Here is a 13,830-nt window from a genome sequence, read left to right as displayed (position 1 = left end):
ATATTTTTCTGTAACGACTGGCAGATGGTCACTCTGACACGGAAAAGGATCCGCACGGAAGTCGTCGTCCTTCCTGTGGTTTTCCCATCCTGCGGAAAGACTTCCGCTACGAGAATCCTTATAGTGGGCCCGCGGTGCCTGCGATGCTCACTGCGTGTGATTCCCTCTCGGTCTCAACAACAGCTGACAATGCATCCACTGGGGGTAGCTGCTCCGTTGCTGGCTCTGCTGGCGGCGAACGGCACTTCGGCGCTCGACTGTGTCTGCTTGCCAGTCCGCAGCTCCTTCGATGTGCACGGCCGTTAAAATTGGATAAAGAGTACCTACTGCCAGCAGTTCAGTGAGTATTATTTCGTACAGTACGGTTTCGCACTACGTTACCTACCTTGCGGTTTTGAACTACTGAGAGGCGGCTTGGCTCACATTGTGTTGTTGTTGTTGTTGTGGTCCTCAGTCCAAAATGTTCAAATGTGTCTGAAATCTCATGGGACTTAACTGCTAAGGTCATCAGTTCCTAAGCTTACACACAATACGTAACCGAAATTATCCTAAGGACAATCACACACACCCATACCCGAGGGAGGACTCGAACCTCCGCCGGGAGCAGCCGCACAGTCCATGACTGCAGCGCCTGAGACCGCTCGGCTAATCCCGCGCAGCGGTCCGCAGTCCGAAGGCTGGTTTGATGCAGCTCTCGATACTACTCTATCCTGTGCAAGGCTCTTTATCTCCGAATAACTACTACAGCCAACATCCTTCTGAATACTAAAATGTAGACTTTCACGGCCGGAAATAACATGTCCATTATAATTATCCGGGCTGTTATGCCGTGGTCGGTTGATGAATTCTGTGTGAATTCCCAACGTTTCGTCTCCGACTGCGGGAGACATTTTCAAGGGGGTCCGTAGCTCGATGTCAGTAGTGAACCAGTGGGTGTGTTGGACCTTCCACCGAGCTACGGACCCTCTTGAAGATGTCTCCCGCAGTCGGAGACGAAACGTTGGAAATTGGCACAGAATTCATCAACAGACCACGGCATAACACCCCGGATAATTATAATGGACATGATCCTTCTGAATGTGCTTACTGTATTTATCTCGTTGTCTGTCGATACGATTTTTACCTCCCATACTTCCCTCTAATTCAAAACTGTTGATTCCGTGATGTCTCAGAATGTGTTCCACCAACCGATCCCTTCTTGTCAGGTTGCACCGCAAATTTCTTTCCTCCCTAGTTCTATCCAGTATCTCCTCATCAGTTACGTAATCTACCCATCTAACCTCATCATTTTTGTCTCAGCTGTTAATCGTCCATGTTCCACTCCCATAGATGGCCAAACGCGGTATAAACACTTTCAGAAAAGACTATCTAACACTTAAATCTCAATTCGAAATTAGCAAATTTCTCTCCTTTCTTGCCATTGCCTGTCTACATTTTATATACTCTCTACTTCGGCCATCATCAGGTGTTTTTCTACTTAAATAACACATCTCATCTTCTACTTTCAGTATCTCGTTTCCTAATCTAATTCCTTCAGCCTGTGGCGTTCGCTGTGTTATTGGTATTGGTATTTACCTAATTTGTAAATGAAAATAATAATGTTATTTCATTACAGTGAGTAATTACAAAATAATTTTTTTCTCCCGGCTAAAGATTTGGTCAAGTTGCTAAAGAAATCCAAGTTAGCGTTGTGTTAAAGTGTTGTCTGTAAGTTGTGTGTCAGTAAATCACAGTTCATACAACAGATTCTATACAACTATTGATTATGATGGAAACAGTTATCTTCAGCAAAATGACCATTAAAGCCACCGAATATCAGCCGCACACAATACTGACGTATGTTACCTGAAACAATATTCTTCGCAACTTGTGCGTAATTAATTTCGGCTCCATACATCAGCAAGAAAAAGTTTGTTATATGAATCGTGCTATTAGCACTGTTTTTAAAGAACCAATCCGATTGGAATTATTTTTATTAAAATGAGTTCGGGACCACCGGTGCACATTTATTTGCACACATTTTTATTACCTTCGGCATTTATGTCTGCAGACTTGCGTAATTTGAATTTGCCGCTGAGATAATTGTTAAGATGGCGGCAGACGATTGACAGAGACTTTCTACTGTTAGAGCAAATTTCTTTTCAACAGGATAAGTATTAGAATTAATGCTTATTAAACTTTACTTTTATACTGTGCACCATTTAGACTAATTTTCATCAAGAAAACCTTTGATACTTTCGTAAGAAACGCAGATAAAAATGCGATAAAAATGGATATCATCAATGACTGCGCTCCTTGCAGCAGAAAGAAATAATCAACACAGGTAATGGTTATTGAGAGAGGAATTAAAGTTACAAATAATAATTCACTCATATTTATAATAATAATGAACTCTACTCTCAAGTAATAATTAACAAATAATAATTTCATAACAGACCTTAGTTTGATATGCGCCTTCCGTCCGCAATCTACAAAAGCCAACCAAAAAAAGGTAAAAACAAAGGAAGACAAACGCAGATCATAATAGGAATTTTCAATTATCATTGTCTTTGTATGATATCGATATGTCCAATTACATCATAAAATATTATATAAATAATTAGTATTTATCATCGTTTTGTTTTATTTCACTGCTTTTCTATATCTCGGATAGATAATGTTTATAACTGTTAGAGGCATAATTTCTTCTCGTCGCACTGCAGCTAAAATTTATCTCGCGGGTGTTACATGCCTCACCTGATTTATTTCGACTACATTCCACTATCCCTGTTTTGATTTTGTTGATATTCCCCTTATGTCCTTCTCTCAAGACACATTGCATTCCATTCAACTACTCTTCCAAGGCCTTTGCCATCTCCGACATAATTACAATACCGTCAGCAAACCTCAAAGTTTTTATTTCCTCTCCCTGAACTATAATTGCTAATCCAAATTTTTCTATGGCTTCTTCTACTGCTTGTTCAAAGCACAGATTGAATAACATCGGGGCTAGGCTACAATCCTGCCTAACTCACTTCTCGACCACTGATTTCCTTTCACGACCCTCGACCCATATGAGTGCCTTCTGGTTTGTGTACAAGTTGTAAATAGCCTTTTGCTACCTGTGTTTTGCCCCTGATAGTTTCAGAGTCTCAAAGAGATTACTCCAGTAAGCATTATTAAAAGCTTTCTCTAAGTCCATAAATTCTATTAAACATAAGTTTGCTTTTCCTTAACCTATCTTCTAAGAGAAGTCGTAGGGTCAGTATTGCCTCGTGCGTTACTACAGTTGTACGGAATCCAAACTCATCTTCCGCGACGCTGGCTTTTCCAGTTTTTCCATTCTTCTGTAAAGAACTCGTGTTAGCATTTTGCAATCGTGACTTATTAAACTGGCATTACGGTAAACTCCACGCCTGTCAGCACCTATCTTTTTTGTAATTGGAATTACTATATTCTTCCTGGAGTGTGAGGGTATTTCGTCTGTGCCATACATCTTGCACACCAGTCGGAAGAATTTTATCATGGCTGCCTCTCTCAAGGCTATCAGTGGTTCTGACGGAATGTTGGCAACTTCCATGACCTTGTTTCGACTAAGATATTTCACTGGTCTATCAAATTTTTCTGTCAGTATCGTATCTGAAATCTCATCTTCATCTACGTCCTCTCTATAATATTCTATCTACCTTGTACAGACGCTCTATATACTCCTCGGCATTTCCTTCTTTACTTAAGACTGGTATTCCATCTGAGTTCTTGATATTCGTACAGCTGCTCGAATTTTTCTTTAGGCAGTGTCTATTTTTTCTCTAGTGACATATGCCTCTAAATCCTTACATATGTTGTTATGAAGCAATATAAAACATCTCAATCTGACAGTGAAGAATTATTCAGAAAGAAATTTTCACTCTACAGTGGAGTGTGCGCTGATATAAAACTTCCTGGCAGATTAAAACCGTTTGCCGGACCGAGACTCGAACTGCGGACCTTTGCCTTTCGCGGGCAAGTGCTCTACCATCTGAGCTACCCAAGCACGACTCACGACCCGTCCTCACAGCTTCACTTCTGCCAGTACCTCGCCTCCGACATGTACTAATGGACCGCGGCCGATTTAAAGCTACCACCTAGCAAGTGTGGTGTCTGGCGGTGACACCACAGTAGTGATACTGCAGGATGGTTATAATTAAAGTGCACCTGCTCACGGAGGTCCAATGTCGGCTGTAATTATCGTATGGCAGCGATATTAGGTAGATATTTTAATGTTTTAAAGCAGAACCGGTTTACGCTAGCAAAAACTTAGTTCCAATTTTAGCCACGAGGTGCATATACGGCACTATGAATGTGAGAAAGACCTTCCATCTGTAATGGATTGGGAACGAGATATGGGCTGAAAACGTCAAACAAATGAAAAACGCATAATATTGATTTTATTATGAACAGCAGCTTACAAAATTTGTTCATTATGAGCGCTGGAGATTTCAACTAGATGCTGCATCTGTAAAATGACATGACCAGAGGAAGCGTTCGCCTGCTTAGCTGGGTGGTAAAGTGCTCGCCTCCCATGCAAGCGGGCCCGGGTTCGATTCCTGGACTGGTTGGTGATTTTCTCCCCTCGGAGACTCGGTGTTGTGTTGTCCTCCTCATCATTTCATCCTCATCACCGACGCACAAGTCGCGCAAATTGGCGTCGACTTAAATAAGACTTGCCCTTGGCGGCCGAACTTCCCCAGATGGAGCCTCCAGGCCAACAATCCCATACGCTCATTTCATTTCAGCGGAAGCGCGCGGCGGTTCCGGTGGAATCTGAGGAATGTGTTCCTACATATTCACTGTGAATAGGAAGGTAGGGAAGAGAGTGTGTTACTGTAAACAGTACAGCGGTAGGATTATTCTTATCAGAATCGACAGCAGACCGACAACGACAGTCCAGTTATACATGTCGACGTTGCAAGCTGAAGATGAAGACGGAGAAAGTATATGAGGATAATGAACTAGTAATACAGTACGTAAGGGCAGATTGAAAATCTAATTGTCATGTGGGACTCGAATGCAGTTGTGCGGAAAGAAGCAGTACAAAAAGTTACTGGAAATTTTGGGCTTGGTACAAGGAATGAGAGGGGAGAGAGAGACTAATTGAGTTCTGTAGTAAATACACTATTCAAGATTCACAAGAGGAGGAAGTATACTTGGAAAAGGCCGAGAGATATGGGAAGATTTCAGTTATATCACATCATGCTCAGACAGAGATTACGAAATCAGATGCTGGATTGTAAGGCGTACCCGATAGCAGACATGTATACTCAGACCACAAAGTAGCAGTGATGAAGGGTAGGCTGGAGTTTAAGAGATTTTTCAGGAAGAATCAATACGCAAACAAGTGAGATATGGAAGTACTAAGGAATAAAGAGGTGCGCTTGAAGTTCTCTGAAGCTGTAAATACTGCAATAAGGAAAAGCTGAGTAGGCAGTGCAGCTGAAGAGCAACATTGGGACAAAGAAGTTAACTGCGCAGAAACCACGGGTGACAGAAGAAATCCCTCAGTTGATCAATGAAAGAAGGAAGTACAAAAATGTTCAGGGGAAGTTCAGGAATACAGAAATACGAATCGCTGAGGAATGAAATAAGTAGGAAATGCAGGAAAGCGAAGACGAAATGGCTGCATGAAAAATGTGAGGAAGTCGAAAAAGAAATTTTTGGACAACATGTTTGTGGAGAGAAGCAGCGATTAGTATGCTTAATCAATAACGGCCGGTATGTAGACAGGAGTGACACCACCAGCAGTCGGCCAATGGTGTAAATGCCCAGAAGATGACCCCTACGTCGCTTTGAAACCGGTTGGCGGTATAATAATAATAATAAATGCGATTAAGACTGTTTTTGAATTATCGAAAAGGAAGTGGCTGTTGGAAAGACTGATTCAGCATTTAGGAAAGTCAAAAGAAAGCATAGGTAGTAACATTAAGAGTGCAACGGGAATTCTACTGTTAAATGCAGAGGTGAGGGCGTATAGGTGGAACGAGTACATTGAAGGCCTCTCGAGGAGCAATATTTGTCTGATTCAATAGAAGGAAAAACAGGAGTCGATTTAGAAGAGATAGGCGATCCAGTATTAGAATCAGAATTTACAAGAGCTTTGGAAGACTTAAGAACAAATAAGGCAAAAGCTGCAGATAACATTTAATCGGAATTTTTAAAAACATTGGGGGAAGTGGCAGTATACGACTATTCACGTTGGTGTGAAGAATGTATGTCTCGCGATATACCATCTGACTTCTGGAAAAATATCATCTACACATTTCCAGAGACTGCAAGAGCTGACAAGTGCGAGAATTATCGCGCAATCAGCTTAATAGCTCATGCATCTAAGTTGCTTACAAGAATGATATACAGAAGAACGGAAAAGGAAATTGAGGATCCGTTAGACAAAGGATCAGTTTGGCTTTAGTTAAGGCAAAGGCAGCGGAGAGGCAATTATGTGGCTGTGGTTGATAACAAAGGCAAAACTAAGGAAAAACTAATACACGTTCATAGGATTTGTCAACCTGGAGAAAGTGTTCGACAATGTGAAATTGTTCAAGATGCTCGAAACTCAGAGGAAAACAGGGGTAAGCTATAGGGAGAGACGAGTGATATGTAACATGTTCAAGAACTAACAGAGAATAATAACAGTAACAATTTGTCCATTTTATTTGGACTGTTGAGCTCCGAGGCCGTGGATAATGACATTTTACTATAAAAATTTGATGGCACAGCAGAAGAAATTGATAACCTTGCAAAAGAAATGAATAAAATGCATCAGAACATCATCTTCACTGTAGAACACCAAACAGAAGTAGGTTTAAATTTTCTGGATCTCTACATAAGTGGCTCCAACAACAAACACAAATTTCAAGTATACAGGAAACCAACATACACAGATAACACAATTAATAAATCATCCTGACATCCGGATGAACATAAGATGGCTTCATACAGAACAATGCTAAACAGAATGTACAAAATACCATTAGAACCAGCTGACCAAATAGAAGAACTAAACACCATCAAAGGAATTGCTTACAATAATGGTTACAATCCAAAATTAATAGATGAACTAAACTCTAAGACAAATCCACAAATAACCAAATACAATAACAAAACAGCATTAAAGAATATCACAACAAAGTCAAAAAAAAATATGGAAGCTTACCGTTTGTAGGAAAACTGGCATATAAAATAGCAAACCTGTTCCGAGGAACAGATATCAGAATCAGCTACTATACAAATAACAAAATAAAGGACAAAGCTATCCATTACATAAAAAATAATACCAATCAATCAATCAGGAATATACAAACTTAACTGCAACTCATGTCCAAAAACATACGTAGGCCAAACAGGGAGAAACTTCAGCATACGGTTTCGAGAACACATGGATGCTCTTCGTTTAAAAATCTTAAATAAATCCACATTCGCCCAACATGTAGCAGAAGAAGAACATCAAGTAACAGACATATCCCATAGCCTACAAGTTCTCCACCTAGCCAACAAAGGAAAAAGACTGAACCTCCTAGAAGAAATCGAAATTTATTCACATAAACATGCATCCCCTTCTGACATACTTAACGACCAAACAGAGTTACCAAACCTAAAATTTCTGAAAAACTTCCACACTCTACTTATCAAACCACCTACTAAGCACAATCAAGAAATAACATAATCTAATATAAACCCGACAAATGCATGTAATAATATACAACATAAAAATCTTAATTCTATCTATGTTACATTTTAAATGTATGAATTACTGCTATGTATAAATGTGTTATGTTAGTTTATTATCTTCAATACTGCCTAAGTAACAAAAAAAACTTAGTATACATCGTACTTAGAATACTTCTATCACCCAAGTCCATGTTTAGTAAACAGTAACTTAGCTAGAACCTCAAAACTTTCGTAAAATATAACTCTGTCCATAGATAAACTGCTTGTATGTAAACAAAACCGTTAGTCGACAATATGGCGGATAACGCAGTGCGCCTATGTAAAATACATGACATAAAGTGTTTGTGCTGTTGCAAAATAGAAGAAAAGTCAAGGAAAAACGAGGAGAGGAGAATGTAAGCAAAATGAACAACTGATAGTGCGTAACTTTAAACTCAGAAATTGAAGTGAACGATTGGAATCGTTGCTTTTGTACAGGCCAGCTGCAGCATCCAAACTGCTGTCGATATTGTACCATTGTAGATACTGAAGATACTTGTAATTTGGCAGCTGAAGATGGGTGCAAACCCGAAATGCATATTGGCAAAAATAATACCCATTAAAAAAAGTTTCTGGACGCTGTATTTTTATAGTTAATTAATAAGAGTGGATGGCCAAGAACGAAGTGCTCGGATTAAAAAGGTTGTAAGACAGGCGTGTAGTCTTTCACCCCTACTGTTCAGTCTATACAACGAAGAAACAATGATGGAAATAAAGGAAAGGTTCTGGAGTGGAACTAAGATGGTGAAAGGATATCAGTGATTACGATCCGCTGAAGACATTGCTGTTCTCAGTGAAAATGAAGAAGAATAACATCATCTGCTGAGAACAGAATATGGATTGAGAGAAATCCGAAGAAAGACGAAAGTAATGAGAAGTAGCAGAAATGAAAACAGCGAGAAACATACTACCTAGGCAGCAAAATAACCAGTGAGGGATGGAGGAAGGATGGCATCAAAATCAAACTGTTGTTGTTGTGGTCTTCAGTCCTGAGACTGGTATAATGCAGCTCTCCATGCTACTCTATCCTGTGCAAGCTTTTTCATCTCCCAGTACCTACTGCAACCTACATCCTTCTGAATCTGCTTAGTGTATTCATCTCTTGGTCTCCCCCTACGATTTTTACCCTCCACGCTGCCCTCTAATACTAAATTGGTGATCCCTTGATGCCTCAGAACATGTCCTACCAACCGATCCCTTCTTCTGGTCAAGTTGTGCCACAAACTTCTCTTCTCCCCAATCCTATTCAATACTTCCTCATTAGTTATGTGATCTACCCATCTAATCTTCAGCATTCTTCTGTAGCACCACATTTCGAAAGCTTCTATTCTCTTCTTGTCCAAACTATTTATCGTCCATGCTTCACTTCCATACATGGCTACACTCTATACGAATACTTTCAGAAATGACTTCCTGACGCTTAAATCAATACTGGATGTTAACAAATTTCTCTTCTTCAGAAACGCTTTCCTTGCCATTGCCAGCCTACATTTTATATCCTCTCTACTTCGACCATCATCAGTTATTTTGCTCCCCAAACAGTAAAACTCCTTTACTACTTTAAGTGCCTCATTTCCTAATCTAATTCCCTCAGCATCACCCGACTTAATTCGACTACATTCCATTATCCTTGTTTTGCTTTTGTTGATGTTCATCTTATATCCTCCTTTCAAGACACTGTCCATTCCATTCAACTGCTCTTGCAAGTCCTTTGCTGTCTCTGACAGAATTACAATGTCATCGGCGAACCTCAAAGTTTTTATTTCTTCTCCATGAATTTTAATACCTACTCCGAATTTTTCTTTTGTTTCCTTTACTGCTTGCTCAATATACAGATTGAACAACATCGGGGACAGGCTACAACCCTGTCTTACTCCCTTCCCAACCACTGCTTCCCTTTCATGTCCCTCGACTCTTATAACTGCCATCTGGTTTCTGTACAAATTGTAAATAGCCTTTCGCTCCCTGTATTTTACCCCTGCCACCTTCAGAATTTGAAAGAGAGTATTCCAGTCAACATTGTCAAAAACTTTCTCTAAGTCTACAAATGCTAGAAACGTAGGTTTGCCTTTCCTTAATCTTTCTTCTAAGATAAGTCGTAAGGTCAGTATTGCCTCACGTGTTCCAGTGTTTCTACGGAATCCAAACTGATCTTCCCCGAGGTTGGCTTCTACTAGTTTTTCCATTCGTCTGTAAAGAATTCGTGATAGTATTTTGCAGCTGTGACTTATTAAGCTGATAGTTCGGTAATTTTCACATCTGTCGACACCTGCTTTCTTTGGGATTGGAATTATTATATTCTTCTTGAAGTCTGAGGGTATTTTGCCTGTTTCATACATCTTGCTCACCAGATGGTAGAGTTTTGTCAGGACTGGCTCTCCCACGGCCGTCAGTAGTTCCAATGGAATATTGTCTACTCCGGGGGCCTTGTTTCGACTCAGGTCTTTCAGTGCTCTGTCAAACTCTTCACGCAGTATCGTATCTCCCATTTCATCTTCATCTACGTCCTCTTCCATTTCCATAATATTGTCCTCAAGTACATCGCCCTTGTATAGACCCTCTATATACTCCTTCCACCTTTCTGCTTTCCCTTCTTTGCTTAGAACTGGGTTTCCATCTGAGCTCTTGATATTCATACAAGTCGTTCTCTTATCTCCAAAGGTCTCTTTAATTTTCCTGTAGGCGGTATCTATCTTACCCCTAGTGAGATAGGCCTCTACATCCTTACATTTGTCCTCTAGCCATCCCTGCTTAGCCATTTTGCACTTCCTGTCGATCTCATTTTTGAGACGTTTGTATTCCTTTTTGCCTGTTTCACTTACTGCATTTTTATATTTTCTCCTTTCATCAATTAAATTCAATATTTCTTCTGTTACCCAAGGATTTCTACTAGCCCTCGTCTTTTTACCTACTTGATCCTCTGCTGCCTTCACTACTTCATCCCTCAAAGCTACCCATTCTTCTTCTACTGTATTTATTTTCCCCATTCCTGTCAATTGCTCCCTTATGCTCTCCCTGAATCTCTGTACAACCTCTGGTTCTTTTAGTTTATCCAGGTCCCATCTCCTTAAATTCCCACCTTTTTGCAGTTTCTTCAGTTTTAATCTACAGGTCATAACCAATAGATTGTGGTCAGAGTCCACATCTGCCCCTGGAAATGTCTTACAATTTAAAACCTGGTTCCAAAATCTCTGTCTTACCATTATATAATCTATCTGATACCTTTTAGTATCTCCAGGGTTCTTCCATGTATACAACCTTCTTTCATGATTCTTAAACCAAGTGTTAGTTATGATTATGTTGTGCTCTGTGCAAAATTCTACCAGGCGGCTTCCTCTTTCATTTCTGTCCCCCAATCCATATTCACCTACTATGTTTCCTTCTCTCCCTTTTCCCACACTCGAATTCCAGTCACCCATGACTATTAAATTTTCGTCTCCCTTCACAATCTGAATAATTTCTTTTATTTCATCATACATTTCTTCAATTTCTTCGTCATCTGCAGAGCTAGTTGGCATATAAACTTGTACTACTGTAGTAGGTGTGGGCTTCGTATCTATCTTGGCCACAATAATGCGTTCACTATGCTGTTTGTAGTAGCTTACCCGCATTCCTATTTTCCTATTCATTATTAAACCTACTCCTGCATTACCACTATTTGATTTTGTGTTTATAACCCTGTAGTCACCTGACCAGAAGTCTTGTTCCTCCTGCCACGGAACTTCACTAATTCCCACTATATCTAACTTCAACCTATCCATTTCCCTTTCTAATTTTCTAACCTACCTGCCCGATTAAGGGATCTGACATTCCACGCTCCGATCCGTAGAACGCCAGTTTTCTTTCTCCTGATAACGACATCCTCTTGAGTAGTCCCCGCCCGGAGATCCGAATGGGAGACTATTTTACCTCCGGAATATTTTACCCAAGAGGACGCCATCATCATTTAATCATACAGTAAAGCTGCATGCCCTCGGGAAAAATTACGGCTGTAGTTTCCCCTTGCTTTCAGCCGTTCGCAGTACCAGCACAGCAAGGCCGTTTTGGTTATTGTTACAAGGCCAGATCAGTCAATCATCCAGACTGTTGCCCTTGCAACTACTGAAAAGGCTGCTGCCCCTCTTCAGGAACCACACGTTTGTCTGGCCTCTCAACAGATACCCCTCCGTTGTGGTTGCACCTACGGTACGGCTATCTGTATCGCTGAGGCACGCAAGCCTCCCCACCAACGGCAAGGTCCATGGTTCATGGGGGGGGGGGGGGGGGGGGGGGGAAACTAGCACTGGCAAAAACGGCATTCCTTAATTTGTGGAAAGAAGTTCTGAGAATGTACGTTTGGAACACAGCGTTGTAGGCTAGTGAAAAATGGACTATGGGAAGACCGGAACATAAGAAAATCGAAGCGTCTGAGATGTGGTGTTACAGACGAATATTGAAAATTTGGTGGCCTGATAAGGTAAGGACTGAGGTTCTGCGCAGAATTGGTGAGGAAACGAATATGTGGAAAACAGTAGCAAGGATGATAGGACATCTGTTAAGACATGAGGGCATTAAGATATTGGCCTATGAGTTCGGCAACATTCAGTGAGGTGTCCATGTCGTAACTCTTACCATTTCCAACAAAGTATACTACTGCACTTTCAGAAAGTAAATTCTACTTTCACACATTCTGCAAGCTGCTGAGTGCAGGAACTGAAAGCTCTGTTTTTACAGGAATCTGATCTGTTAGGTTGTTCATTAGTATGGCATTGTTTTACTCTCCAGAATTCCAGGCCGAAGCGCTGAACTTCCAGGAACACCTATACAACTACTGGCGTGACTCAGTGCAGTTATTCTCGCTTAGTGTGACGCAACTCTCAGAATCGCTAGTTCCCTTGCATTCCAACTCATGGTAACCCATTTTTTTGTGTATTAACTCTCTCTCTTTTTCGCGGGTTAGTTAAACTGACAAAAAGTCTTCATACTGAAGTTTCATGACACTAAACGTATTGCCCTCCCTGAATAATTTGCTTGGCTTCTTGTTTTGGTAGAAGTCTGGAATATCTAAAGTGAGTCACTTTTATCCACACTGAGCAGTCGGACTTCAAGAATTTAATGACAGGAAGGCTCTAAGTAATTACTGCAATTCGTAGTTATCTCGTTGAGATGGCTGCAATGGCACCTAAACAGATATCGCCCAAGCCAATTGTTCCCATTCACACAGCCAGACTCACCCATGCTTCCCCTTGGAAACGTGTCAATATTATGTTAAAGGGATTACTAGTATCAAATAATAGAACGTGAATCACTAATCGAACGAAAATAAGTTTTTATTCTCACTCATAACACTGATTTATAAGTGTTAACAGATAAAGGTCAGGAGGAGGTAAGGTAATGAAACACGTAACAAAAAAAGAAAGTCATAAAAAAGATTGCCTCGCAAAGGCATGGTAACTGGGACTCATTTTTCCGCATTTAAAACATTATGGATTCATGTTTCATATACACTCCTGGAAATGGAAAAAAGAACACATTGACACCGGTGTGTCAGACCCACCATACTTGCTCCGGACACTGCGAGAGGGCTGTACAAGCAATGATCACACGCACGGCACAGCGGACACACCAGGAACCGCGGTGTTGGCCGTCGAATGGCGCTAGCTGCGCAGCATTTGTGCACCGCCGCCGTCGGTGTCAGCCAGTTTGCCGTGGCATACGGAGCTCCATCGCAGTCTTTAACACTGGTAGCATGCCGCGACAGCGTGGACGTGAACCGTATGTGCAGTTGACGGACTTTGAGCGAGGGCGTATAGTGGGCATGCGGGAGGCCGGGTGGACGTACCGCCGAATTGCTCAACACGTGGGGCGTGAGGTCTCCACAGTACATCGATGTTGTCGCCAGTGGTCGGCGGAAGGTGCACGTGCCCGTCGACCTGGGACCGGACCGCAGCGACGCACGGATGCACGCCAAGACCGTAGGATCCTACGCAGTGCCGTAGGGGACCGCACCGCCACTTCCCAGCAAATTAAGGACACTGTTGCTCCTGCGGTATCGGCGAGGACCATTCGCAACCGTCTCCATGAAGCTGGGCTACGGTCCCGCACACCGTTAGGCCGTCTTCCGCTCAC

At 41.4% G+C, this 13,830-nt stretch overlaps 1 protein-coding gene across 1 annotated transcript in view; it reads left to right on the top strand.

The window, feature by feature from the left end:
• The first annotated feature begins 143 nt into the window (after positions 1 to 143).
• The window catches only part of LOC124716851, a 37,469-nt gene continuing 23,782 nt past the window's right edge, over positions 144 to 13,830 (top strand). The window contains exon 1 of the mRNA XM_047243404.1: positions 144 to 340. Coding sequence (XP_047099360.1) covers positions 144 to 340 — 197 coding nt within the window. The remainder of the gene's footprint in view (positions 341 to 13,830) is intronic.

Source organism: Schistocerca piceifrons, chromosome 9 (genome assembly GCF_021461385.2).
Source record: "Schistocerca piceifrons isolate TAMUIC-IGC-003096 chromosome 9, iqSchPice1.1, whole genome shotgun sequence".
Classification (NCBI taxonomy): domain Eukaryota; kingdom Metazoa; phylum Arthropoda; class Insecta; order Orthoptera; family Acrididae; genus Schistocerca; species Schistocerca piceifrons.
Note: the sequence above shows the minus strand (reverse complement) of the source record. Positions and strands in the feature narration are given on the sequence as shown.